This window comes from Takifugu rubripes, chromosome 21, assembly GCF_901000725.2.
Source record: "Takifugu rubripes chromosome 21, fTakRub1.2, whole genome shotgun sequence".
Lineage (NCBI taxonomy): Eukaryota > Metazoa > Chordata > Actinopteri > Tetraodontiformes > Tetraodontidae > Takifugu > Takifugu rubripes.
This window is the reverse complement of record NC_042305.1, coordinates 14,427,398-14,454,080: the sequence shown is the minus strand read 5'-3', so window position 1 is coordinate 14,454,080 and position 26,683 is coordinate 14,427,398. Positions and strand designations below refer to the sequence as shown.

Here is a 26,683-nt window from a genome sequence, read left to right as displayed (position 1 = left end):
GTGACCTCACTCCTCACTGTTTCTCCGCCTGTCATGTAGGGTTTGTGCAGCAGGTGAGCGACCTGCCATAACTGCCTCCGCTGAGCTTGTGTGAAACCACGTGCATGTCTGTTCACCTCAGGGCGACTCAGGAGGGCCGCTCTTGTGCAACGGGGCACTGGTGGGGGTCACCTCCTTCGGTCGTCGATGTGGCAGGGTCCCCGGAGTGTACGCCTACATTACTGAAGAGCATCTGCGCTGGATCAAGAAGATCATCAGAACATCTGAAATGCAGGAATGAGCTCCTCGTCTCCACCGACCCGTTCACAGAGCTTCAACTGTGACATTGAGTGGATTTTTTAAAAGGCTTTCTCTTTACGCGTCTGAAGCTGACTCTAAAATGGCGATTAATCTTTCACAGTATTTTTTCTACATAGTTTAGTGAATGTTAAAATTGAAATCTTATAGCGTTTTTAGGTCCTTCTCAGTTTGGCTTTCTTCTGCATGGTTCAATAAAAAAAACTATCACTTTCTCCAGAGTGACATTTTTGTACCGACTCTAGACTTCCTTTGCTAAACTGAGATCTCACCACAAAGCCAAGTTCAGAACAGTTCTAGGAAGACAACCCTTCAGACTGATGATGTAGCACAAAAACAAACAATGTTCCTTTGGCCTTATAGTAACACAGGCCTTCACCTCCCCACTAGCCCATGAAACATTTTCCAAATTTTTCTACCTCTTCTTGTCTCTTCCTTCATATTCACACGTTTGTGTTTTGTCATTTCTTCTCCCTTGTTCACTGCCTCCCTTTTGTCCTCTTCCCCTCGTTGGTTCACTGAATTGTTCATTTGTACTCCGACTGCGAGTAACTGCACCAGGGTTCCCTTGTAAGCCAGTTGGGTTGTTTGATCCACACCAGAGTTCAGACTGAAGAGAAACTTGTCTGGAACTGACTCGCAGCTCTGTGTGCACGAACCGAAAGAGACTGTAGAAACATGACTCAGCTCAACAGAAACGTGGCCCAGCTGTTTCAGTAGACCCTGACAGGTTCTTGCTTTTCAAATTAAGAGCCATCAAGTTGTGATTTTGTTGGTTAACGTGTTACTCAGGAGAACGTTAAATTATAAAATGTGGACAGTTTTACCTTTTATGTCTTTACGGTTTGACTTTTCTGCCCCTGATCTCAGGGTTGTGGGTTCTTATACAAGGTTTTTAACCATGGTCTTATTTTCGGTACATGTCAAAGTGCTGTGGCGGCTGTTCCACGCCGGGCCCAGTCACGTATTGAAAAAGATGGTGACATTGTCTTCGGGTAAAGGGGCCCGCAGCATCTGGACCCCTGGTGGTGACGACTTGAGCGCATGTTCCCCTGAGCTGTGTATGTTCCGCACAGAACCACACCCTTTTGAGCAGGGCACATAAAAGCAAGTGTGTGCATCAGTGTGGGTTTCAGTGTCTCACATCAAAGAGAGATCAGAAGAGATGTTCTCCCCGGAGGGTTTTGTCCTCATCTCCTGCACCGTCCTTTTGGTTGTCCAGCCAGGTGAGTCTTTTTATTAATGCTGAGAATCAACTGTAACCAGCAGAGTCCATTTCTGATCCCTTTGTCGAGTTCTTTGATGCAAGATAAGTAAAAGTTTACCTCCTCCCTCCTCTTTAGGCCATGGCTCTGAGATTATTGGTGGTCAAGAAGTGAATCCCCATTCGATGCCCTACATGGCTCTGGTGAGAAACGCCACAGGCATGTGTGGAGGAACACTGATCAATCCAAAATGGGTCCTTACAGCTGCCCACTGTGAAAAGTAGGAACTATATCACACATCCGTGATCACACATTGTCTCTACAAAAGGGCAGGTGCGTACATTCCAACGTTGCCTCTCTGCACTTACAGCATGACGACCGTAGCACTGGGGGTGCATTCCATCAGACAAAAGCAAAAGGAGTCCTGGCAGGAGTTTAAGGTTACACACAGCATTCCATATCCGGCTTATAACAAGAAAACAAAGGACAATGATCTGAGGATGCTGAAGGTAAGGTGATGGTCATTTTAGAGGAAGACGAGCCGTCAGCAGTTCGACACAAAGATCTGTTTGTTGTCTTTATTTCAGCTTGCAACTGCAGCAAAGGAAACGAAGAACGTGAAATGTCTCCCCCTGGAGAGCCCTAAGACGGAGCCAAAAACTGGAACCAGCTGTCTGACTGCTGGATGGGGGCGGACAAACGAGGCTGTCAAGAAACCCTCCGATGTCCTGATGTCTGTCAACGTGACAGTGGTGGACAGAATGGAGTGCTCCAACTACTACAGCCCCAACCGTGTGATCACCAATGCAATGATATGTGCAGGGTCAAAGAACAAGGACGCCTGTAAGGTAGGGTTTGTGCAGCAGGTGAGCGACCTGCCATAACTGCCTCCGCTGAGCTTGTGTGAAACCACGTGCATGTCTGTTCACCTCAGGGCGACTCAGGAGGGCCGCTCTTGTGCAACGGGGCACTGGTGGGGGTCACCTCCTTCGGTCGTGGATGTGGCAGGGTCCCCGGAGTGTACGCCTACATTACTGAAGAGCATCTGCGCTGGATCAAGAAGACCATCAGAACATCTGAAATGCAGGAATGAGCTCCTCGTCTCCACCGACCCGTTCACAGAGCTTCAACTGTGACATTTAGTGGATTTTTTAAAAGGCTTTCTCTTTACGCGTCTGAAGCTGACTCTAAAATGGCAATTAATCTTTCACAGTATTTTTTCTGCATAGTTTAGTGAATGTTAAAACTGAAATCTTATAGCGTTTTTAGGTCCTTCTCAGTTTGGCTTTCTTCTGCATGGTTCAATAAAAAAAACAATCAGTTTCTCCAGAGTGACATTTTTGTACCGACTCTAGACTTCCTTTGCTAAACTGAGATCTCACCACAAAGCCAAGTTCAGAACAGTTCTAGGAAGACAACCCTTCAGACTGATGATGTAGCACAAAAACAAACAATGTTCCTTTGGCCTTATAGTAACACAGGCCTTCACCTCCCCACTAGCCCATGAAACATTTTCCAAATTTTTCTACCTCTTCTTGTCTCTTCCTTCATATTCATATGTTTGTGTTTTGTCATTTCTTCTCCCTTGTTCACTGCCTCCCTTTTGTCCTCTTCCCCTCGTTGGTTCACTGAATTGTTCATTTGTACTCCGACTGCGAGTAACTGCACCAGGGTTGCCTTGTAAGCCAGTTGGGTTGTTTGATCCACACCAGAGTTCAGACGAAGTCGAAGTCTGAAGAGAAACTTGTCTGGAACTGACTCGCAGCTCTGTGTGCACGAACCGAAAGAGACTGTAGAAACATGACTCGGCTCAACAGAAACGTGGCTCAGCTGTTTCAGTAGACCCTGACAGGTTCTTGCTTTTCAAATTAAGAGCCATCAAGTTGTGATTTTGTTGGTTAACGTGTTACTCAGGAGAACGTTAAATTATAAAATGTGGACAGTTTTACCTTTTATGTCTTTACGGTTTGACTTTTCTGCCCCTGATCTCAGGGTTGTGGGTTCTTATACAAGGTTTTTAACCACGGTCAAATCAAATCAAATCAATCTTTATTTATATAGCGTCTTATACAATCAAAATTGTTTCAAGGCACTTTCCAGAATCCCAGGGCCTGACCCCAGACAAGCAACAGTGGCAAGGAAAAACTCCCCTTTAACAGGAAGAAACCTTGAGCAGGACCAGGCTCATGTAGGGGGACCCTCCTGCTGATGGGGGGCTGGGTAAAGAGAGAGGAAAGGGGGGAGGACAGGTAGAGGATAGAATAGGTAGGAGAGGAGAGGAGAGGAGAGGAGAGGAGAGGAGAGGAGAGGAGAGGAGAGGAGAGGAGAAGGGGGAGGAGGAGGAGGGGAAAGAGGAGAGGAAGGCAGGAGAGGGAGAGGAAAAGGAGGAGAGGGAGAGGGAGAGGGAGAGGAGAGGAGAGGAGAGGAGAGGAGAGGAGAGGAGAGGAGAGGAGAGGAGAGGAGAGGAGAGGAGAGGCACAGAGCACAGAAACACACACAAAAATGCGATATACAATCACTTCAGCGGGGTTGGAGGTCATTATGCAGCTCCGAAGGCGGCGATACCTGTAAATAAATAGGGGGGGGAAGCGGGTAAAACTACAGCCGACAGCACCGTGGAGGCGTTCTTCGCGTCTTCAAGCGTGAGTCCATCCAGGAAAGCTGACTTGGCTAAAGCCGAGGCGGACTTTTGGGTCATGCTGGGCTGACATTTGGTGATGATGTGGACCTACTTTTCCTCGGTACTTCTCCAGAGAGACCGTCCTCCCCTTCGCGTCCTTCACCTCGAAGGAATAAAAGTCCGACGGTCGCCTCGGCTTCAGCAGCTGCGTCTGAAGGAGGAACAGGCACCCCACACCGACTGTCATACTCAACAGGACGGTCAGTTTCTTGGCTTTGGGGTTGGAGGACCTGGTAGGGTAGCCCCCTAAGGCCTCCATGTTGGAGGGGGAAGAACGAACCGAAGCTGCGTCCCGTCGAAAGTCTCAGGACTGATGGAAGGAACCACGTAAAGTTTCCTTTGACGTAATAGGGAGAAACGGAAGTTGGATATTTGACCCTTCAAAATAAAAGAATACGAAGTGTGGCTACGATTTTTAAACTTATCCTAAATTTTCGGTTTTAGTTCACAATAACATAATTTCTGCACCTACAGACTATTGATTCTCGTTTAGATATCCGGCGTACAATATAGAAGCGTTGAGAGAGCCTTGCTTTGAAAAGCCAATCCGGATGTTTTGTAATTTGTAACGTTAGCTTGGATAATGGCACGTGTGGCGACGATTTATGCTTTGCAAATGACTCAATGTAATAATTTTATTTTTAATAGAACGTATCGACCCCTTGGGGACGTCAAGAATCATACAAACGATTCAAGAGGCGAATCATTCAGAGGAGGAACATCGACGGTCATTCTGCAAGTACGCCTTTGACCTCCAGGGGGCGCCGCGAAGCAGCCTTTGAGTCTGACGCCGTTCGCCAGAGGCTGGAGTTGGATTCCCCACCTGGACCTCGTGAACAGGGAGTTCCATGGATAAACTCCCCAGGTAAATCTACAGATCAAAAACACATGAAAACACCTGAAATATTAACAGAATGCCAGGGGTTCTGAAGATGCAGTCACAATGTCATCTTTATTGGAGACGTACTGCATAACTATAGGTGAAATACATCTGTCACCTCACTGTGTGGACCATATCTACCCCAGCATGTTGTCAGACTAATATTTAATGTGTCATTTTATGATGATTTCAGTAATTGCTGGAGGGGAGTCAACATCCTGTCTTGCAAATATCAGCACATCACACAATTTAAATACCAGGAGACATACAGAGGATAACCTAAACCAGGTTTGTGTCAAGAAGTTTCAATTCCTAGTTTTCAGTTTCGTTTCATTATTTCTAACTTTTTGTCCGTTAAATGCTGATTAATATTTGTATTGCAGAAATGGCTGTGGAGACCTGAGGCTCTTGAACATGCAAATGCTCGTGGGACTGGTGAGATGGAGCTAGAAATGATGTGTCTGTGATGTGTAAATGTGATTTTGCACACATCTAATGCAGGTCGTGATGAGAAAAGAAGTGATTCGAAGCCATTTACTGTTGTGGACCAAAACAAGACATTTGCAGCACCGATGTTGCTCGACGACTACTGTGAGTAGGAAAATTTCCAGAAAACCTTTGTTAAACCTAGCAAAACTTGAGGTCATCTACTCTTTCAGACTGTAACCTTCTGGACTGCAGCTCCCATAATACGGTTGCTTTAGCACTGGGCTCCTCTGTCTACATTTGGAACGCAGAAACACACACTTTGGTGGGATCTTTGGAACCAGATCCACTGTCAGGACAAGAATCTATCTCTTCTCTCTGCTGGAGTGAAGACGGCAGAACTCTGTGTGGGAACCAGGCGAGGGGAGATACAGGTATGAAGCTTTAGAGCTAATGGAAATATTTTTGAGGGAGGGGGCAGCTGCTGGTTTGTGGTAACTCAGGGTCTTTTTTTTTTGAAGCTGTGGGATGCTGACTGCAAGCACATGACGAGGTGTTTGCTAGCGCATGTCTCAGTGGTCAGAGCTGTTTCCTGGAAATGGCCCTTACTCAGCAGGTTTGTTTTGACTATGCATATGCAGGAAAATAACACACACAAAAAAATGCCCCCACTTTGGTACTCAATATGTAGCAAGTACAAATACACACACACACACACACACACAGACACACACAATGTCCTTGTCCCATTCTTGATCTTTATATGCTAAGCTGCCATCACCACCCACTCAGCAATGTCTAAAGGTCACACTGTCTCCACACTTTCAGTGGATCTGCTCTTGGAAGTATCTTTCACCACGACTTTCGTGCTCCTGCATCTTTAATTGGATCAGTTTTCCAGGAGGAGGGGCTCTGCAGCCTTCAGTGGTCACCAGACGGTGGCCGGTTGGCCAGCGGCTCCATAGAGGGCCTTCTCTCCATATGGGATAGTAGCATAACTGGATGCACGGGGATGCGCTCGCCAGTCACTGCTATGAAACAGCCCAGTGTGGTTAAGGTTGGTATTTTTCTTTTGATCACTATCGAATAATCAACCAAGTATATCAGCAAGTGTTAAGGTCGCCTCATCGTTCAGGCGATGCGTTGGTGTCCCTGGCAGAGAAACACGATCGCTACCGGAGGTGGATATCAAGATGGAAAGCTTAGAATCTGGGATGCCCTTTCTGGGACTTGTGAGACCATCGCCAACACAAATTCACAGGTGCATTGAAAGCAGAAGGGCAGCAGTGGGGCAATAATACACTGGGTCACTCCTAATGAGTCTGATTGCAGATCTGTTCTCTGCGATGAGCTGAAAAGAGGAGATGTCTGGTCACAGGCCACAGTCTACCTCAGCACCATATCGCCTGCTGGTCCTGGGACTTTGCTTCGCTCAACCTCACCTCCCAGTTCACAGGTTAGAGTACATGAAAGCAAGAGCTGAACCCACTCAGCCACACTGGAACAGATGCTCTGCTTGATGATTAATATTAACAACTGAATTTACAGAGACGTGTGTCACATTTGTACAACCTCATAGCGGTTGGGCTTGCAAATAATTGTGAAACTTACAGAGAATGAGCAGGATAACCCACCATCGCTTCCTTTCATATAAGAATCTTGAGTGAAACTGATACTACTGCTAGATTACCACAATTTGACATCATTTTAAATGCTAAAATGATAGAGAGTCCATGTTTCCCCTGAGGAAGGAGGATAAAGGGAGAAAAGTGGAGGCACAAGGACAGAGCCCTGGGGGGTGCCTCAAATGACTCTCAGTATGAACCATGTTGTATGACTTTTAAATGTTAAAGTTACTTTTTTTTTAAGGTCATTCTCAGCGAGTCCTGCATTTGGCATTAAACACAGGAAATACTCAGATTCTCTCTGCTGGAGCAGACAAACGCTTGCGAATCTGGGACATGTGAATCGGATGCAAGGCCCACTTTCAAGAACTAATCCCACTTCTGATTCCAAGAGTCCACGTTTGTGCTACAGCAGGTCACAAGTCTGCACACTGAACTGAGAAATGGCCTCAGACTTTGATTGTCATCACATGCTAATGCTAAGTGTCTGTGTGTCAGGTCAGTCAGATTGTCATCTCAGAGTCTTTATTTTACATGGATCAATAAAAAATTAACAAGCCATCGATTTCTATAATTTTTGTGTGAAATGTTGATTTCCTGTCATAAAATGTGACCTCACTGCAAAATCAAGCTAATTTACCACAAGCAAAACTTCAAGACAGTTCTCACACCACATCCCTTTACTTATACCAATGTTACTAAAAAGTTTCCCACCAAATGAAGATACTTACTGACATCAAGGTGTTCTGATAACAACTCCACTAAAAATGTCAAAAACAGATCGACAGAGAAATTTGACAGGAACTTTAAAACCAAATGTTGTCATTTCCTCCAAATGTACTCGCACAACCGAATTGAAATCCAAACTACCTAAATTGTATCATTCTGTGTGCAGGTTCAGTGTTACAGATGACTAGCAGATTTATTTTGTTGCTGACTGTTCTTGCAAGTAAAGACCTTTAAGTTGAAGCTCACATGTGAGCAGAGGGCCCTTGTTTCGGGGGTCTGAGGTTCCACACAATGTTGTTGCAACATGCAGCATTTCAAGAGTCGAGAATTTGCTGAGCTCTATAGGAGCTTTTCGCTCATGTCGGCTTAAAGGTGACCCTGTTGGAAATACAGGACTCTTCAAAGTTGCCCAGAGATTTGACGAGTCAGAACAGGACGGGCCTGTTTTGGGAATTGTTTATAACAAGTGAATGTCTGTCTGGATTCTCCTATGACATTTTCAGAGGAATCAGGTAATCGTTTTGAAGGTAAAAGCATGAACATTGTGTCACCGCATTATTTTCAAGGTGTGATCTCATACATATTGTGCCCATTAACATAAGTGTTAAAGATTTTAACAAAGACTAGCGGTGATTGATCTACAATTAGCTGGTTACCTGCCCATGCTCACGAATGACTCTCATCCCAGTAGCTGCTGGCATGACTACTGCAATTTCACACTTCCATCCCACTTTTTTAACCACAGTTGCACAAGACTACGTGGTTAAGATTTGTGACGGTGGTGACTTCTTGAGTGCATTTTCCTTCTGACTCTTAAATCCCCTGATGCACAGAACCACATCCTTTTGATCAGGGTGGGTTTCAGTGTCTCACATGAAAAAGAGATCAGAAGAGATGTTCTCCCCGGAGGGTTTTGTCCTCATCTCCTGCGCCGTCCTTTTGGTTGTCCAGCCAGGTGAGTCTTTTTATTAATGCTGAGAATCAACTGTAACCAGCAGAGTCCATTTCGGACCCCTTTGTCGAGTTCTTTGATGCAAGATAAGTAAAAGTTTACCTCCTCCCTCCTCTTTAGGCCATGGCTCTGAGATTATTGGTGGTAAAGAAGTGAAGCCCCATTCGATGCCCTACATGGCTCTGGTGAGAAACGCCACACACGTCTGTGGAGGAACACTGATCAATCCAAAATGGGTCCTTACAGCTGCCCACTGTGAAAAGTAGGAACTATATCACACATCCGTGATCACACATTGTCTCTACAAAAGGGCAGGTGCGTACATTCCAACGTTGCCTCTCTGCACTTACAGAATGACGACCGTAGCACTGGGGGTGCATTCCATCAAACAAAAGAAGTCCTGGCAGGTGTTTAGGGTTACACACAGCATTCCACATCCGGCTTATAAAGTTGAAAAGAAAATTTTAATCAATGATCTGATGTTGCTGAAGGTAAGGTGACGGTCATTTTAGAGGAAGACGAGCCGTCAGCAGTTCGACACAAAGATCTGTTTGTTGTCTTTATTTCAGCTTGAAACTGAAGCAAAGCAAACGAAGAACGTGAAATATCTCCACCTGGAGAGCCCTAAGAGGGAGCCAAAAACCGGCAGCAGCTGTCTGACTGCTGGATGGGGGCAGACAAACGAGGCTGTCAAGAAAATGTCCAATGTCCTGATGTCTGTCAACGTGACAGTGGTGGACAGAAAGAAGTGCTCCAAATACTACAGCTCCAACCCTGTGATCACCAAGGCAATGATATGTGCAGGGTCAGAGAACAAGGACGCCTGTCAGGTAGGGTTTGTGCAGCAGGTGAGCGACCTGCCATAACTGCCTCCGCTGAGCTTGTGTGAAACCACGTGCATGTCTGTTCACCTCAGGGCGACTCAGGAGGGCCGCTCTTGTGCAACGGGGCACTGGTGGGGGTCACCTCCTTCGGTCGTGGATGTGGCAGGGTCCCCGGAGTGTACGCCTACATTACTGAAGAGCATCTGCGCTGGATCAAGAAGATCATCAGAACATCTGAAATGCAGGAATGAGCTCCTCGTCTCCACCGACCCGTTCACAGAGCTTCAACTGTGACATTTAGTGGATTTTTTAAAAGGCTTTCTCTTTACGCGTCTGAAGCTGACTCTAAAATGGCGATTAATCTTTCACAGTATTTTTTCTACATAGTTTAGTGAATGTTAAAATTGAAATCTTATAGCGTTTTTAGGTCCTTCTCAGTTTGGCTTTCTTCTGCATGGTTCAATAAAAAAAAAGGTCAGTTTCTCCAGAGTGACATTTTTGTACCAACTCTAGACTTCCTTTGCTAAACTGAGATCTCACCACAAAGCCAAGCTCAAAACAGTTCTAGGAAGACAACCCTTCAGACTGATGATGAAATATGAGCTTCCTTTATCTTTTTTTTCTACTTTTTAGAAATTCAGGTCATTTAAACGAAACCCTTTATGTCAGGGGCCCAAGAGGGGGCATTTTTTTGAATGAGAAAGTTATGGCAACAATCAGATGTAGCTTTTCAGAATACACCACAGATCAGTTTAGTTCTTCTGAGCTCTTTCAGAGCTTTTCAGTCATGTCAGCTATAAGACCCAATTGGAAACACGACTCATCAAAGTTTCCCGGATATTCTAGCAGTCAGAAGAGGGCGGCGAGTGCTGGGATAGACTCCTATATCCTCTTTTCCACCAGGACAGTTCTGGAGATTCGGTTTGATTGGGCAGAGCATGTTGAAAGATTTGAGACCTTTGTTTGCTTTGCTTCACTTACTGCAGGTTTGAAAGTGGAATGAACCACCAGGACAACGACAGGTAGGTACAACAGCTGCTCATTTGGGGCAGTATTGCTTGAAAACACATATTGTCCAGGAAGATTGAAAACCAGGAGGAAGAAGAAAACCTGGTACATCAATGGGCCAGAACCAAAAAGGCAACTCCAGCCCCTCCAGCAGGTTTGTGTAGCACAAAAACAAACAATGTTCCTTTGGCCTTATAGTAACACAGGCCTTCACCTCCCCACTAGCCCATGAGACATTTTCCAAATTTTTCTACCTCTTCTTGTCTCTTTATTCATATTCACACGTTTGTGTTTTGTCATTTCTTCTCCCTTGTTCACTGCCTCCCTTTTGTCCTCTTCCCCTCGTTGGTTCACTGAATTGTTCATTTGTACTCCGACTGCGAGTAACTGCACCAGGGTTGCCTTGTAAGCCAGTTGGGTTGTTTGATCCACACCAGAGTTCAGACGAAGTCGAAGTCTGAAGAGAAACTTGTCTGGAACTGACTCACAGCTCTGTGTGCACGAACCGAAAGAGACTGTAGAAACATGACTCAGCTCAACAGAAACGTGGCTCAGCTGTTTCAGTAGACCCAGACAGGTTCTTGCTTTTCAAATTAAGAGCCATCGAGTTGTGATTTTGTTGGTTAACGTGTTACTCAGGAGAACGTTAAATTATAAAATGTGGACAGTTTTATGTTTTATGTCTTTACGGTTTGACTTTTCTGCCCCTGATCTCAGGGTTGTGGGTTCTTATACAAGGTTTTTAACCATGGTCTTATTTTCGGTACATGTCAAAGTACTGTGGCGGCTGTTCCGCGCCGGGCCCAGTCACGTATTGAAAAAGATGGTGACATTGTCTTCGGGTAAAGGGGCCCGCAGCATCTGGACCCCCGCTGGTTATGACTTGAGCGCATGTTTCCCTCAGCTGTGTATGTTCCGCACAGAAACCACACCCTTTTGAGCAGGACACATAAAAGCAAGTGTGTGCATCAGTGTGGGTTTCAGTGTCTCACATCAAAGAGAGATCAGAAGAGATGTTCTCCCCGGAGGGTTTTGTCCTCATCTCCTACAAACGGGGCTGTCAACCAACCCTCCGATGTCCTGATGTCTGTCAACGTGACAGTGGTGGACAGAAAGAAGTGCTCCAAATACTACAGCCCCGAGCCTGTGATCACCAAGGCAATGATATGTGCAGGGTCAGAGAACAAGGACGCCTGTCAGGTAGGGTTTGTGCAGCAGGTGAGCGACCTGCCATAACTGCCTCCGCTGAGCTTGTGTGAAACCACGTGCATGTCTGTTCACCTCAGGGCGACTCAGGAGGGCCGCTCTTGTGCAACGGGGCACTGGTGGGGGTCACCTCCTTCGGTCGTGGATGTGGCAGGGCCCCCGGAGTGTACGCCTACATTACTGAAGAGCATCTGCGCTGGATCAAGAACATCATCAGAACATCTGAAATGCAGGAATGAGCTCCTCGTCTCCACCAACACGTTCACAGAGCTTCAACTGTGACATTGAGTGGATTTTTTAAAAGGCTTTCTCTTTACGCGTCTGAAGCTGACTCTAAAATGGCGATTAATCTTTCACAGTATTTTTTCTGCATAGTTTAGTGAATGTTAAAACTGAAATCTTATAGTGTTTTTAGGTCCTTCTCAGTTTGGCTTTCTTCTGCATAGTTCAATAAAAAAAACGATCAGTTTCTCCAGAGTGACATTTTTGTACCGACTCTAGACTTCCTTTGCTAAACTGAGATCTCACCACAAAGCCAAGCTCAAAACAGTTCTAGGAAGACAACCCTTCAGACTGATGATGTAGCACAAAAACAAACAATGTTACTTTGGCCTTATAGTAACACAGGCCTTCACCTCCCCACTAGCCCATGAGACATTTCCCAAATTTTTCTACCTCTTCTTGTCTCTTTATTCATATTCACACGTTTGTGTTTTGTCATTTCTTCTCCCTTGTTCACTGCCTCCCTTTTGTCCTCTTCCCCTCGTTGGTTCACTGAATTGTTCATTTGTACTCCGACTGCGAGTAACTGCACCAGGGTTCCCTTGTAAGCCAGTTGGGTTGTTTGATCCACACCAGAGTTCAGACTGAAGAGAAACTTGTCTGGAACTGACTCACAGCTCTGTGTGCACGCACCGAAAGAGACTGTAGAAACATGACTCAGCTCAACAGAAACGTGGCTCAGCTGTTTCAGTAGACCCTGACAGGTTCTTGCTTTTCAAATTAAGAGCCATCGAGTTGTGATTTTGTTGGTTAACGTGTTACTCAGGAGAACGTTAAATTATAAAATGTGGACAGTTTTACGTTTTATGTCTTTACGGTTTGACTTTTCTGCCCCTGATCTCAGGGTTGTGGGTTCTTATACAAGGTTTTTAACCATGGTCAAATCAAATCAATCTTTATTTATATAGCGTCTTATACAATCAAAATTGTTTCAAGGCACTTTCCAGAATCCCAGGGCCTGACCCCAGACAAGCAACAGTGGCAAGGAAAAACTCCCCTTTAACAGGAAGAAACCTTGAGCAGGACCAGGCTCATGTAGGGGGACCCTCCTGCTGATGGGGGGCTGGGTAAAGAGAGGGGAGAAGGGGGAGGACAGGTAGAGGATAGAATAGGTAGGAGAGGAGAGGAGAGGAGAGGAGAGGGGTAGAGGAGAGGAGAGGAGAGGAGAAGTAGAGTGAAAGGGAGGTAGAGGAGAGGAGAAGGAGAAGGAGGAGGAGGGGAAAGAGGAGATGAAGGGAGAGGAGAGGGGAGGAGAGGGAGAGGAGAGGCACAGAGCACAGAAACACACACAAAAATACGATATACAATCACTTTAGCGGGGCCGGAGGTCATCATGCAGCTCCGAAGGCGGCGATACCTGTGAATAAATAGGGGGGGGGGAGAAGCAGAAAAACTACACAAGAATCAGCATAACTAGTCTGCTTGATAAGACTAGCAACAGTGGCAAGGAAAAACTCCCCTTTAACAGGAAGAAACCTTGAGCAGGACCAGGCTCATATAGGGGGACCCTCCTGCTGATGGCCGGCTGGGTAAAGAGAGGGGAGAAGGGGGAGGACAGGTAGAGGATAGAATAGGTAGGAGAGGAGAGGAGAGGAGAGGGGTAGAAGAGAAGTAGAGTGAAGGGGAGGTAGAGGAGAAGGAGGAGGAGGGGAAAGAGGAGAGGAAGGGAGAGGAGAGGAAGGGAGAGGAGAGGGAGAGGAAAAGGAGGAGAGGAGAGGAGAGGAGAGGAGAGGAGAGGAGAGGAGAGGAGAGGAGAGGAGAGGAGAGGAGAGGAGAGGAGAGGAGAGGCACAGAGCACAGAAACACACACAAAAATACGATATACAATCACTTCAGGGGGGTTGGAGGTCATCACGCAGCTCCGAAGGCGGCGATACCTGTAAATAAATAGGGGGGGGGGGGGGGGGGGAGCAGAAAAACTACACAAGAATCAGCATAACTAGTCTGCTTGATGAGGAGAGGAAAGGAGAGGAGAGGAAACCATCAGCCTCGGAGCCCATTATTTTGATCCTGTTGAAGAAGGGGAACGTAACGCCGTAGGTGGCCTTGGCGAAAGCCTCGCTGTCCCGGCTTTTCCCGGGCTCCGTGTCCCCGAACTGACCGCAAGGAAAGGCCAGGACGTTGAAGTGAGAGGTGCCCAGCTCCCGGTGCAGCTCCTGCAGATACCGATAGTTGCCCTCCGTCTGCTCGCTGTAACTCGCCACGTTTACAACTAAAGACGCCTGGAAGAAGGAGAGAGAAGCGGGTAAAACTACAGCCGGCAGCACCGTGGAGGCGTTCTTCGCGTCTTCAAGCGTGAGTCCATCCAGGAAAGCTGACTTGGCTAAAGCCGAGGCGGACTTTTGGGTCATGCTGGGCTGACATTTGGTGATGATGTGGACCTACTTTTCCTCGGTACTTCTCCAGAGAGACCGTCCTCCCCTTCGCGTCCTTCACCTCAAAGGAATAAAAGTCCGACGGTCGCCTCGGCTTCAGCAGCTGCGTCTGAAGGAGGAACAGGCACCCCACACCGACTGTCATACTCAACAGGACGGTCAGTTTCTTGGCTTTGGGGTTGGAGGACCTGGTAGGGTAGCCCCCTAAGGCCTCCATGTTGGAGGGGGAAGAACGAACCGAAGCTGCGTCCCGTCGAAAGTCTCAGGACTGATGGAAGGAACCACGTAAAGTTTCCTTTGACGTAATAGGAGAAAACGGAAGTTGGATATCTGACCCTTCAAAATAAAAGAATACGAAGTGTGACTACGATTTTTAAACTTATAGTAAAATCTTAAATTTTCGGTTTTAGTTCATAATAACATAATTTCTGCACCTACGGACTATTGATTCTCGCTTAGATATCCGGCGTACAATATAGAAGCGTTGAGGGAGCCTTGCTTTGAAAAGCCAATCCGGATGTTTTGTAATTTGTAATGTTAGCTTGGATAGTGGCACGTGTGGCGACGATTTATGCTTTGCAAATGTAAAGCCAAACCCCTGGTTACCTGCTTGGCACTTTAGTGGTTCCTGGTGGTGGGTAAGTGTAATTGCAGGTATGATAGGGAAAGGTCCGTGACGTCACCACGCAGAGGCGTGCCTTCCTCACTTGCAAGGTGTTTCCAATTGTCCTAATTCCCAAGTTAGAAAAGCAGTGAGACAATTCTCGAGGTGTTTGCTCGCAAGATCGGGAGGGACAGTTGGTAAGCACCATTTTAATTTGTTTTAAGCCTTAAATTTCAGTGTGTCGGAAGGAAGACGTGATACTGTATTGTGACTGCGCTGATTGTTGTGTTAAGAACGTTCACTTTCACAAACAGCACTGTCTACAATTAGGATGTTGGTTACATTATTGCGACTTTGCACATTTATATTTGTAACTATTGGGTTTTATGTGTAATATGTCTGAATTTCTTAAATATGTTCATTTCTTTATTAAGCAATTTCATATGTTTATATTTTTCTTTTCTATTTCAAGGTTTTTTACCTATTGGCCACTGGGCTACCTGCTGTGGTTTTGGGCTGTCTGTAAACTAAAAGTCACCCTGATGAAAATGTTATAATAAAGGGAAAACGGAAACCCAGACTGTTGGCTCTGAGTGAAACCCTACTAAACCTTCAATCTTGCAATTCCTTTCAAGTGGGAAAATAAGGGCAAATAAAAGGGAAAAGGAAAACCTTTACCCCCCAAAATAACTTGACAGCAAATGACTCAATGTAATAATTTTATTTTTAATAGAACGTATCGACACCTTGGGGACGACAAGAATCATACAAACGATTCAAGAGGCGAATCATTCAGAGGAGGAACATCGACGGTCATGCTGCAAGTACGCCTTTGACCTCCAGGGGGCGCCGCGAAGCAGCCTTTGAGTCTGACGCCGTTCGCCAGAGGCTGGAGTTGGATTCCCCACCTGGACCTCGTGAACAGGGAGTTTCATGGATAAACTCCCCAGGTAAATCTACAGATCAAAAACACATGAAAACACCTAAAATAACAGAATGCCAGGGGTTCTGAAGATGCAGTCACAATGTCATCTTTATTGGAGATGTACTGCATAACTATAGGTGAAATGCATCTGTCACCTCACTGTGTGGACCATATCTACCCCAGCATGTTGTCAGACTAATATTTAATGTGTCATTTTATGATGATTTCAGTAATTGCTGGAGGGGAGTCAACATCCTGTCTTGCAAATATCAGCACATCACACAATTTAAATACCAGGAGACATACAGAGGATAACCTAAACCAGGTTTGTGTCAAGAAGTTTCAATTCCTAGTTTTCAGTTTCGTTTCATTATTTCTAACTTTTTGTCCGTTAAATGCTGATTAATATTTGTATTGCAGAAATGGCTGTGGAGACCTGAGGCTCTTGAACATGCAAATGCTCGTGGGACTGGTGAGATGGAGCTAGAAATGATGTGTCTGTGATGTGTAAATGTGATTTTGCACACATCTAATGCAGGTCGTGATGAGAAAAGAAGTGATTCGAAGCCATTTACTGTTGTGGACCAAACAAGACATTTGCAGCACCGATGTTGCTCGACGACTACTGTGAGTAGGAAAATTTCCAGAAAACCTTTGTTTAAACCTAGCAAAACTTGAGGTCATCTACTCTTTCAGACTGTAACCTTCTGGACTGCAGCTCCCATAATACGGTTGCTTTAGCACTGGGCTCCTCTGTCTACATTTGGAACGCAGAAACACACACTTTGGTGGGATCTTTGGAACCAGATCCACTGTCAGGACAAGAATCTATCTCTTCTCTCTGCTGGAGTGAAGACGGCAGAACTCTGTGTGGGAACCAGGCGAGGGGAGATACAGGTATGAAGCTTTAGAGCTAATGGAAATATTTTTGAGGGAGGGGGCAGCTGCTGGTTTGTGGTAACTCAGGGTCTTTTTTTTTTGAAGCTGTGGGATGCTGACTGCAAGCACATGACGAGGTGTTTGCTAGCGCATGTCTCAGTGGTCAGAGCTGTTTCCTGGAAATGGCCCTTACTCAGCAGGTTTGTTTTGACTATGCATATGCAGGAAAATAACACACACAAAAAAATGCCCCCACTTTGGTACTCAATATGTAGCAAGTACAAATACACACACACACACACACACACACAGACACACACAATGTCCTTGTCCCATTCTTGATCTTTATATGCTAAGCTGCCATCACCACCCACTCAGCAATGTCTAAAGGTCACACTGTCTCCACACTTTCAGTGGATCTGCTCTTGGAAGTATCTTTCACCACGACTTTCGTGCTCCTGCATCTTTAATTGGATCAGTTTTCCAGGAGGAGGGGCTCTGCAGCCTTCAGTGGTCACCAGACGGTGGCCGGTTGGCCAGCGGCTCCATAGAGGGCCTTCTCTCCATATGGGATAGTAGCATAACTGGATGCACGGGGATGCGCTCGCCAGTCACTGCTATGAAACAGCCCAGTGTGGTTAAGGTTGGTATTTTTCTTTTGATCACTATCGAATAATCAACCAAGTATATCAGCAAGTGTTAAGGTCGCCTCATCGTTCAGGCGATGCGTTGGTGTCCCTGGCAGAGAAACACGATCGCTACCGGAGGTGGATATCAAGATGGAAAGCTTAGAATCTGGGATGCCCTTTCTGGGACTTGTGAGAACCATCGCCAACACAAATTCACAGGTGCATTGAAAGCAGAAGGGCAGCAGTGGGGCAATAATACACTGGGTCACTCCTAATGAGTCTGATTGCAGATCTGTTCTCTGCGATGAGCTGAAAGAGGAGATGTCTGGTCACAGGCCACAGTCTACCTCAGCACCATATCGCCTGCTGGTCCTGGGACTTTGCTTCGCTCAACCTCACCTCCCAGTTCACAGGTTAGAGTACATGAAAGCAAGAGCTGAACCCACTCAGCCACACTGGAACAGATGCTCTGCTTGATGATTAATATTAACAACTGAATTTACAGAGACGTGTGTCACATTTGTACAACCTCATAGCGGTTGGGCTTGCAAATAATTGTGAAACTTACAGAGAATGAGCAGGATAACCCACCATCGCTTCCTTTCATATAAGAATCTTGAGTGAAACTGATACTACTGCTAGATTACCACAATTTGACATCATTTTAAATGCTAAAATGATAGAGAGTCCATGTTTCCCCTGAGGAAGGAGGATAAAGGGAGAAAAGTGGAGGCACAAGGACAGAGCCCTGGGGGGTGCCTCAAATGACTCTCAGTATGAACCATGTTGTATGACTTTTAAATGTTAAAGTTACTTTTTTTTTAAGGTCATTCTCAGCGAGTCCTGCATTTGGCATTAAACACAGGAAATACTCAGATTCTCTCTGCTGGAGCAGACAAACGCTTGCGAATCTGGGACATGTGAATCGGATGCAAGGCCCACTTTCAAGAACTAATCCCACTTCTGATTCCAAGAGTCCACGTTTGTGCTACAGCAGGTCACAAGTCTGCACACTGAACTGAGAAATGGCCTCAGACTTTGATTGTCATCACATGCTAATGCTAAGTGTCTGTGTGTCAGGTCAGTCAGATGTCATCTCAGAGTCTTTATTTTACATGGATCAATAAAAAATTAACAAGCCATCGATTTCTATAATTTTTGTGTGAAATGTTGATTTCCTGTCATAAAATGTGACCTCACTGCAAAATCAAGCTAATTTACCACAAGCAAAACTTCAAGACAGTTCTCACACCACATCCCTTTACTTATACCAATGTTACTAAAAAGTTTCCCACCAAATGAAGATACTTACTGACATCAAGGTGTTCTGATAACAACTCCACTAAAAATGTCAAAAACAGATCGACAGAGAAATTTGACAGGAACTTTAAAACCAAATGTTGTCATTTCCTCCAAATGTACTCGCACAACCGAATTGAAATCCAAACTACCTAAATTGTATCATTCTGTGTGCAGGTTCAGTGTTACAGATGACTAGCAGATTTATTTTGTTGCTGACTGTTCTTGCAAGTAAAGACCTTTAAGTTGAAGCTCACATGTGAGCAGAGGGCCCTTGTTTCGGGGGTCTGAGGTTCCACACAATGTTGTTGCAACATGCAGCATTTCAAGAGTCGAGAATTTGCTGAGCTCTATAGGAGCTTTTCGCTCATGTCGGCTTAAAGGTGACCCTGTTGGAAATACAGGACTCTTCAAAGTTGCCCAGAGATTTGACGAGTCAGAACAGGACGGGCCTGTTTTGGGAATTGTTTATAACAAGTGAATGTCTGTCTGGATTCTCCTATGACATTTTCAGAGGAATCAGGTAATCGTTTTGAAGGTAAAAGCATGAACATTGTGTCACCGCATTATTTTCAAGGTGTGATCTCATACATATTGTGCCCATTAACATAAGTGTTAAAGATTTTAACAAAGACTAGCGGTGATTGATCTACAATTAGCTGGTTACCTGCCCATGCTCACGAATGACTCTCATCCCAGTAGCTGCTGGCATGACTACTGCAATTTCACACTTCCATCCCACTTTTTTAACCACAGTTGCACAAGACTACGTGGTTAAGATTTGTGACGGTGGTGACTTCTTGAGTGCATTTTCCTTCTGACTCTTAAATCCCCTGATGCACAGAACCACATCCTTTTGATCAGGGTGGGTTTCAGTGTCTCACATGAAAAAGAGATCAGAAGAGATGTTCTCCCCGGAGGGTTTTGTCCTCATCTCCTGCGCCGTCCTTTTGGTTGTCCAGCCAGGTGAGTCTTTTTATTAATGCTGAGAATCAACTGTAACCAGCAGAGTCCATTTCGGACCCCTTTGTCGAGTTCTTTGATGCAAGATAAGTAAAAGTTTACCTCCTCCCTCCTCTTTAGGCCATGGCTCTGAGATTATTGGTGGTAAAGAAGTGAAGCCCCATTCGATGCCCTACATGGCTCTGGTGAGAAACGCCACACACGTCTGTGGAGGAACACTGATCAATCCAAAATGGGTCCTTACAGCTGCCCACTGTGAAAAGTAGGAACTATATCACACATCCGTGATCACACATTGTCTCTACAAAAGGGCAGGTGCGTACATTCCAACGTTGCCTCTCTGCACTTACAGAATGACGACCGTAGCACTGGGGGTGCATTCCATCAAACAAAGAAGTCCTGGCAGGTGTTTAGGGTTACACACAGCATTCCACATCCGGCTTATAAAGTTGAAAAGAAAATTTTAATCAATGATCTGATGTTGCTGAAGGTAAGGTGACGGTCATTTTAGAGGAAGACGAGCCGTCAGCAGTTCGACACAAAGATCTGTTTGTTGTCTTTATTTCAGCTTGAAACTGAAGCAAAGCAAACGAAGAACGTGAAATATCTCCACCTGGAGAGCCCTAAGAGGGAGCCAAAAACCGGCAGCAGCTGTCTGACTGCTGGATGGGGGCAGACAAACGAGGCTGTCAAGAAAATGTCCAATGTCCTGATGTCTGTCAACGTGACAGTGGTGGACAGAAAGAAGTGCTCCAAATACTACAGCTCCAACCCTGTGATCACCAAGGCAATGATATGTGCAGGGTCAGAGAACAAGGACGCCTGTCAGGTAGGGTTTGTGCAGCAGGTGAGCGACCCTGCCATAACTGCCTCCGCTGAGCTTGTGTGAAACCACGTGCATGTCTGTTCACCTCAGGGCGACTCAGGAGGGCCGCTCTTGTGCAACGGGGCACTGGTGGGGGTCACCTCCTTCGGTCGTGGATGTGGCAGGGTCCCCGGAGTGTACGCCTACATTACTGAAGAGCATCTGCGCTGGATCAAGAAGATCATCAGAACATCTGAAATGCAGGAATGAGCTCCTCGTCTCCACCGACCCGTTCACAGAGCTTCAACTGTGACATTTAGTGGATTTTTTAAAAGGCTTTCTCTTTACGCGTCTGAAGCTGACTCTAAAATGGCGATTAATCTTTCACAGTATTTTTTCTACATAGTTTAGTGAATGTTAAAATTGAAATCTTATAGCGTTTTTAGGTCCTTCTCAGTTTGGCTTTCTTCTGCATGGTTCAATAAAAAAAAAGGTCAGTTTCTCCAGAGTGACATTTTTGTACCAACTCTAGACTTCCTTTGCTAAACTGAGATCTCACCACAAAGCCAAGCTCAAAACAGTTCTAGGAAGACAACCCTTCAGACTGATGATGAAATATGAGCTTCCTTTATCTTTTTTTTCTACTTTTTAGAAATTCAGGTCATTTAAACGAAACCCTTTATGTCAGGGGCCCAAGAGGGGGCATTTTTTTTGAATGAGAAAGTTATGGCAACAATCAGATGTAGCTTTTCAGAATACACCACAGATCAGTTTAGTTCTTCTGAGCTCTTTCAGAGCTTTTCAGTCATGTCAGCTATAAGACCCAATTGGAAACACGACTCATCAAAGTTTCCCGGATATTCTAGCAGTCAGAAGAGGGCGGCGAGTGCTGGGATAGACTCCTATATCCTCTTTTCCACCAGGACAGTTCTGGAGATTCGGTTTGATTGGGCAGAGCATGTTGAAAGATTTGAGACCTTTGTTTGCTTTGCTTCACTTACTGCAGGTTTGAAAGTGGAATGAACCACCAGGACAACGACAGGTAGGTACAACAGCTGCTCATTTGGGGCAGTATTGCTTGAAAACACATATTGTCCAGGAAGATTGAAAACCAGGAGGAAGAAGAAAACCTGGTACATCAATGGGCCAGAACCAAAAAGGCAACTCCAGCCCCTCCAGCAGGTTTGTGTAGCACAAAAACAAACAATGTTCCTTTGGCCTTATAGTAACACAGGCCTTCACCTCCCCACTAGCCCATGAGACATTTTCCAAATTTTTCTACCTCTTCTTGTCTCTTTATTCATATTCACACGTTTGTGTTTTGTCATTTCTTCTCCCTTGTTCACTGCCTCCCTTTTGTCCTCTTCCCCTCGTTGGTTCACTGAATTGTTCATTTGTACTCCGACTGCGAGTAACTGCACCAGGGTTGCCTTGTAAGCCAGTTGGGTTGTTTGATCCACACCAGAGTTCAGACGAAGTCGAAGTCTGAAGAGAAACTTGTCTGGAACTGACTCACAGCTCTGTGTGCACGAACCGAAAGAGACTGTAGAAACATGACTCAGCTCAACAGAAACGTGGCTCAGCTGTTTCAGTAGACCCAGACAGGTTCTTGCTTTTCAAATTAAGAGCCATCGAGTTGTGATTTTGTTGGTTAACGTGTTACTCAGGAGAACGTTAAATTATAAAATGTGGACAGTTTTATGTTTTATGTCTTTACGGTTTGACTTTTCTGCCCCTGATCTCAGGGTTGTGGGTTCTTATACAAGGTTTTTAACCATGGTCTTATTTTCGGTACATGTCAAAGTACTGTGGCGGCTGTTCCGCGCCGGGCCCAGTCACGTATTGAAAAAGATGGTGACATTGTCTTCGGGTAAAGGGGCCCGCAGCATCTGGACCCCCGCTGGTTATGACTTGAGCGCATGTTTCCCTCAGCTGTGTATGTTCCGCACAGAAACCACACCCTTTTGAGCAGGACACATAAAAGCAAGTGTGTGCATCAGTGTGGGTTTCAGTGTCTCACATCAAAGAGAGATCAGAAGAGATGTTCTCCCCGGAGGGTTTTGTCCTCATCTCCTACAAACGGGGCTGTCAACCAACCCTCCGATGTCCTGATGTCTGTCAACGTGACAGTGGTGGACAGAAAGAAGTGCTCCAAATACTACAGCCCCGAGCCTGTGATCACCAAGGCAATGATATGTGCAGGGTCAGAGAACAAGGACGCCTGTCAGGTAGGGTTTGTGCAGCAGGTGAGCGACCTGCCATAACTGCCTCCGCTGAGCTTGTGTGAAACCACGTGCATGTCTGTTCACCTCAGGGCGACTCAGGAGGGCCGCTCTTGTGCAACGGGGCACTGGTGGGGGTCACCTCCTTCGGTCGTGGATGTGGCAGAGTCCCCGGAGTGTACGCCTACATTACTGAAGAGCATCTGCGCTGGATCAAGAAGATCATCAGAACATCTGAAATGCAGGAATGAGCTCCTCGTCTCCACCGACCCGTTCACAGAGCTTCAACTGTGACATTGAGTGGATTTTTTAAAAGGCTTTCTCTTTACGCGTCTGAAGCTGACTCTAAAATGGTGATTAATCTTTCACAGTATTTTTTCTACATAGTTTAGTGAATGTTAAAATTGAAATCTTATAGCGTTTTTAGGTCCTTCTCAGTTTGGCTTTCTTCTGCATGGTTCAATAAAAAAAACGGTCAGTTTCTCCAGAGTGACATTTTTGTACCAACTCTAGACTTCCTTTGGTAAACTGAGATCTCACCACAAAGCCAAGCTCAAAACAGTTCTAGGAAGTACACCCTTCAGACTGATGATGAAATATGAGCTTCCTTTATCTTTTTTTTTCTACTTTTTAAAATTCAGATCATTTAAACGAAACCCTTTATGTCAGGGGCCCAAGAGGGGGCATTTTTTTGAATGAGAAAGTTATGGCAACAATCAGATGTAGCTTTTCAGAATACACCACAGATCAGTTCAGTTCTTCTGAGCTCTTTCAGAGCTTTTCAGACATGTCGGCGACAAGACCCAATTGGAAACGCGACTCTTCAAAGTTTCCTGGATATTCTAGCAGTCAGAAGAGGGTGGCGAGTGCTGGGATAGACTCCTATATCCTCTTTTCCACCAGGACAGTTCTGGAGATTCGGTTTGATTGGGCAGAGCATGTTGAAAGATTTGAGACCTTTGTTTGCTTTGCTTCACTTACTGCAGGTTTGAAAGTGGAATGAACCACCAGGACAACGACAGGTAGGTACAACAGCTGCTCATTTGGGGCAGTATTGCTTGAAAACACATATTGTCCAGGAAGATTAAAAACCAGGAGGAAGAAGAAAACCTGGTACATCAATGGGCCAGAACCAAAAAGCAACTCCAGCCCCTCCAGCAGGTTTGTGTAGCACAAAAACAAACAATGTTCCTTTGACCTTTGGCCTGACTCAGCTCAACAGAAACGCGGCTCAGCTGTTTCAGTAGACCCTGACAGGTTCTTCCTTTTCAAATTAAGAGCCATCGAGTTGTGATTTTGTTGGTTAACGTGTTACTCAGGAGAACGTTAAATTATAAAATGTGAACAGTTTTATCTTTTTTTTTTATGTCTTTACGGTTTGACTTTTCTGCACCTGATCTCAGGGTTGTGGGTTCTTATACAAGGTTTTTAACCATGGTCTTATTTTCGGTACATGTCAAAGTACTGTGGCGGCTGTTCCACGCCGGGCCCAGTCACGTATTGAAAAAGATGGTGACATTGTCTTCGGGTAAAGGGGCCCGCAGCACCTGGACCCCCGCTGGTTACGACTTGAGCGCATGTTTCCCTCAGCTGTGTATGTTCCGCACAGAACCACACCCTTTTGAGCAGGGCACATAAAAGCAAGTGTGTGCATCAGTGTGGGTTTCAGTGTCTCACATCAAAGAGAGATCAGAAGAGATGTTCTCCCCGGAGGGTTTTGTCCTCATCTCCTGCGCCGTCCTTTTGGTTGTCCAGCCAGGTGAGTCTTTTTATTAATGCTGAGAATCAACTGTAACCAGCAGAGTCCATTTCGGACCCCTTTGTCGAGTTCTTTGATGCAAGATAAGTAAAAGTTTACCTCCTCCCTCCTCTTTAGGCCATGGCTCTGAGATTATTGGTGGTAAAGAAGTGAAGCCCCATTCGATGCCCTACATGGCTCTGGTGACAAACCCCAAAAAGCTCTGTGGAGGAACACTGATCAATCCAAAATGGGTCCTTACAGCTGCCCACTGTGAAAAGTAGGAACTATATCACACATCCGTGATCACACATTGTCTCTACAAAAGGGCAGGTGCGTACATTCCAACGTTGCCTCTCTGCACTTACAGAATGACGACCGTAGCACTGGGGGTGCATTCCATCAGACAAAAGAAGTCCTGGCAGGTGTTTAAGGTTACACACAGCATTCCACATCCGGCTTATAAAGTTGAAAATGAAATTTATTACAATGATCTGATGATGCTGAAGGTAAGGTGACGGTCATTTTAGAGGAAGACGAGCCGTCAGCAGTTCGACGCAAAGATCTGTTTGTTGTCTTTATTTCAGCTTGAAACTGAAGCAAAGCAAACGAAGAACGTGAAATATCTCCACCTGGGGAGCCCTAAGAGGGAGCCAAAAACTGGCAGCAGCTGTCTGACTGCTGGATGGGGGCAGACAAACGAGACTGTCGAGGAAATCTCTGATGTCCTGATGTCTGTCAACGTGACAGTGGTGGACAGAATGGAGTGCTCCAAATACTACAGCCCCGAGCCTGTGATCACCAAGGCAATGATATGTGCAGGGTCAGAGAACAAGGACGCCTGTCAGGTAGGGTTTGTGCAGCAGGTGAGCGACCTGCCATAACTGCCTCCACTGAGCTTGTGTGAAACCACGTACATGTCTGTTCACCTCAGGGCGACTCAGGAGGGCCGCTCTTGTGCAACGGGGCACTGGTGGGGGTCACCTCCTTCGGTGAAGGATGTGGCAGAGTCCCCGGAGTGTACGCCTACATTACTGAAGAGCATCTGCGCTGGATCAAGAAGATCATCAGAACATCTGAAATGCAGGAATGAGCTCCTCGTCTCCACCGACCCGTTCACAGAGCTTCAACTGTGACATTGAGTGGATTTTTTAAAAGGCTTTCTCTTTACGCGTCTGAAGCTGACTCTAAAATGGCGATTAATCTTTCACAGTATTTTTTCTACATAGTTTAGTGAATGTTAAAATTGAAATCTTATAGCGTTTTTAGGTCCTTCTCAGTTTGGCTTTCTTCTGCATGGTTCAATAAAAAAAAAGGTCAGTTTCTCCAGAGTGACATTTTTGTACCAACTCTAGACTTCCTTTGGTAAACTGAGATCTCACCACAAAGCCAAGCTCAAAACAGTTCTAGGAAGACAACCCTTCAGACTGATGATGAAATATGAGCTTCCTTTATCTTTTTTTCCTACTTTTTAAAAATTCAGGTCATTTAAACGAAACCCTTTATGTCAGGGGCCCAAGAGGGGGCATTTTTTTGAATGAGAAAGTTGCGGCAACAATCAGATGTAGCTTTTCAGAATACACCACAGATCAGTTCAGTTCTTCTGAGCTCTTTCAGAGCTTTTCAGTCATGTCAGCTACAAAACCCAATTGGCAACACGACTCTTCAAAGTTTCCTGGATATTCTAGCAGTCAGAAGAGGGCGGCGAGTGCTGGGATAGACTCCTATATCCTCTTTTCCACCAGGACAGTTCTGGAGATTCAGTTTGATTGGGCAGAGCATGTTGAAAGATTTGAGACCTTTGTTTGCTTTGCTTCACTGACACACTGCAGGTTTGAAAGTGGAATGAACCACCAGGACAACGACAGGTAGATACAACAGCTGCTCATTTGGGGCAGTATTGCTCGAAAACACATATTGTCCAGGAAGATTAAAAACCAGGAGGAAGAAGAAAACCTGGTACATCAATGGGCCAGAACCAAAAACGCAACTCCAGCCCCTTCAGCAGGTTTGTGTAGCACAAAAACAAACAATGTTCCTTTGGCCTTATAGTAACACAGGCCTTCACCTCCCCACTAGCCCATGAGACATTTTCCAAATTTTTCTACCTCTTCTTGTCTCTTCCTTCAT

General features: G+C 45.6%; 4 protein-coding genes, 3 long non-coding RNA genes and 1 pseudogene across 11 annotated transcripts; 7 read left to right on the top strand and 1 right to left on the bottom strand.

The window, feature by feature from the left end:
- Positions 1-777: 777 nt before the first annotated feature.
- LOC105416203 (granzyme A-like) lies at positions 778-25,888 on the top strand. 2 transcript variants are annotated; one of them, XM_029829276.1, is made up of 5 exons: positions 778-1,523; positions 24,692-24,833; positions 24,924-25,062; positions 25,141-25,401; positions 25,488-25,888. In XM_029829276.1, exons 1-5 carry the CDS (start codon positions 1,463-1,465, stop codon positions 25,644-25,646), a joined length of 762 nt encoding a protein of 253 aa, XP_029685136.1. In that variant the 5' UTR covers positions 778-1,462; the 3' UTR covers positions 25,647-25,888. The 2 variants fall into 2 exon arrangements, with proteins under 2 accessions (XP_029685136.1, XP_029685135.1); XM_029829275.1 differs by lacking the exons at positions 24,692-24,833; positions 24,924-25,062; positions 25,141-25,401; positions 25,488-25,888 and adding exons at positions 1,641-1,782; positions 1,873-2,011; positions 2,090-2,350; positions 2,437-2,827 and having other exon boundaries at positions 1,416-1,523.
- Positions 4,903-7,674, top strand: LOC115247489 (uncharacterized). Of its 3 annotated transcripts, none has more exons than XR_003886553.1 (10): positions 4,903-5,047; positions 5,256-5,350; positions 5,446-5,497; positions 5,564-5,653; positions 5,722-5,922; positions 6,010-6,104; positions 6,390-6,545; positions 6,624-6,749; positions 6,821-6,944; positions 7,358-7,674. It is a non-coding gene; the product is annotated as an uncharacterized lncRNA (long non-coding RNA). The 3 variants fall into 3 exon arrangements; XR_003886555.1 differs by having other exon boundaries at positions 6,317-6,545; positions 6,648-6,749; XR_003886552.1 differs by having other exon boundaries at positions 4,904-5,047; positions 6,317-6,545.
- On the top strand, positions 8,139-10,111 carry LOC115247485 (granzyme K-like). 2 transcript variants are annotated; one of them, XM_029829273.1, is made up of 6 exons: positions 8,139-8,354; positions 8,696-8,797; positions 8,915-9,056; positions 9,147-9,285; positions 9,364-9,624; positions 9,711-10,111. In XM_029829273.1, the coding sequence occupies exons 1-6, from the start codon at positions 8,333-8,335 to the stop codon at positions 9,867-9,869; spliced, it is 825 nt and encodes a 274-aa protein (XP_029685133.1). In that variant the 5' UTR covers positions 8,139-8,332; the 3' UTR covers positions 9,870-10,111. The 2 variants fall into 2 exon arrangements, with proteins under 2 accessions (XP_029685133.1, XP_029685134.1); XM_029829274.1 differs by having other exon boundaries at positions 8,140-8,354; positions 8,676-8,797.
- Positions 14,017-14,787, bottom strand: LOC115247487 (probable glutathione peroxidase 8). Its single transcript, XM_029829280.1, has 2 exons — positions 14,500-14,787; positions 14,017-14,336 (listed from the first exon to the last, which is right to left on the bottom strand). Exons 1-2 carry the CDS (start codon positions 14,704-14,706, stop codon positions 14,034-14,036), a joined length of 510 nt encoding a protein of 169 aa, XP_029685140.1. The 5' UTR covers positions 14,707-14,787; the 3' UTR covers positions 14,017-14,033.
- LOC115247491 (uncharacterized) lies at positions 15,194-16,577 on the top strand. Its single transcript, XR_003886557.1, has 4 exons — positions 15,194-15,290; positions 15,827-16,043; positions 16,249-16,343; positions 16,439-16,577. It is a non-coding gene; the product is annotated as an uncharacterized lncRNA (long non-coding RNA).
- Positions 16,598-17,724, top strand: LOC115247490 (uncharacterized). The gene is made up of 5 exons (XR_003886556.1): positions 16,598-16,645; positions 16,715-16,915; positions 17,003-17,097; positions 17,312-17,540; positions 17,619-17,724. It is a non-coding gene; the product is annotated as an uncharacterized lncRNA (long non-coding RNA).
- On the top strand, positions 19,132-21,105 carry LOC115247486 (granzyme K-like; annotated as a pseudogene).
- LOC115247488 (granzyme A-like) lies at positions 22,508-23,308 on the top strand. Its single transcript, XM_029829281.1, has 2 exons — positions 22,508-22,821; positions 22,908-23,308. Exons 1-2 carry the CDS (start codon positions 22,513-22,515, stop codon positions 23,064-23,066), a joined length of 468 nt encoding a protein of 155 aa, XP_029685141.1. The 5' UTR covers positions 22,508-22,512; the 3' UTR covers positions 23,067-23,308.
- Positions 25,889-26,683: the final 795 nt, after the last annotated feature.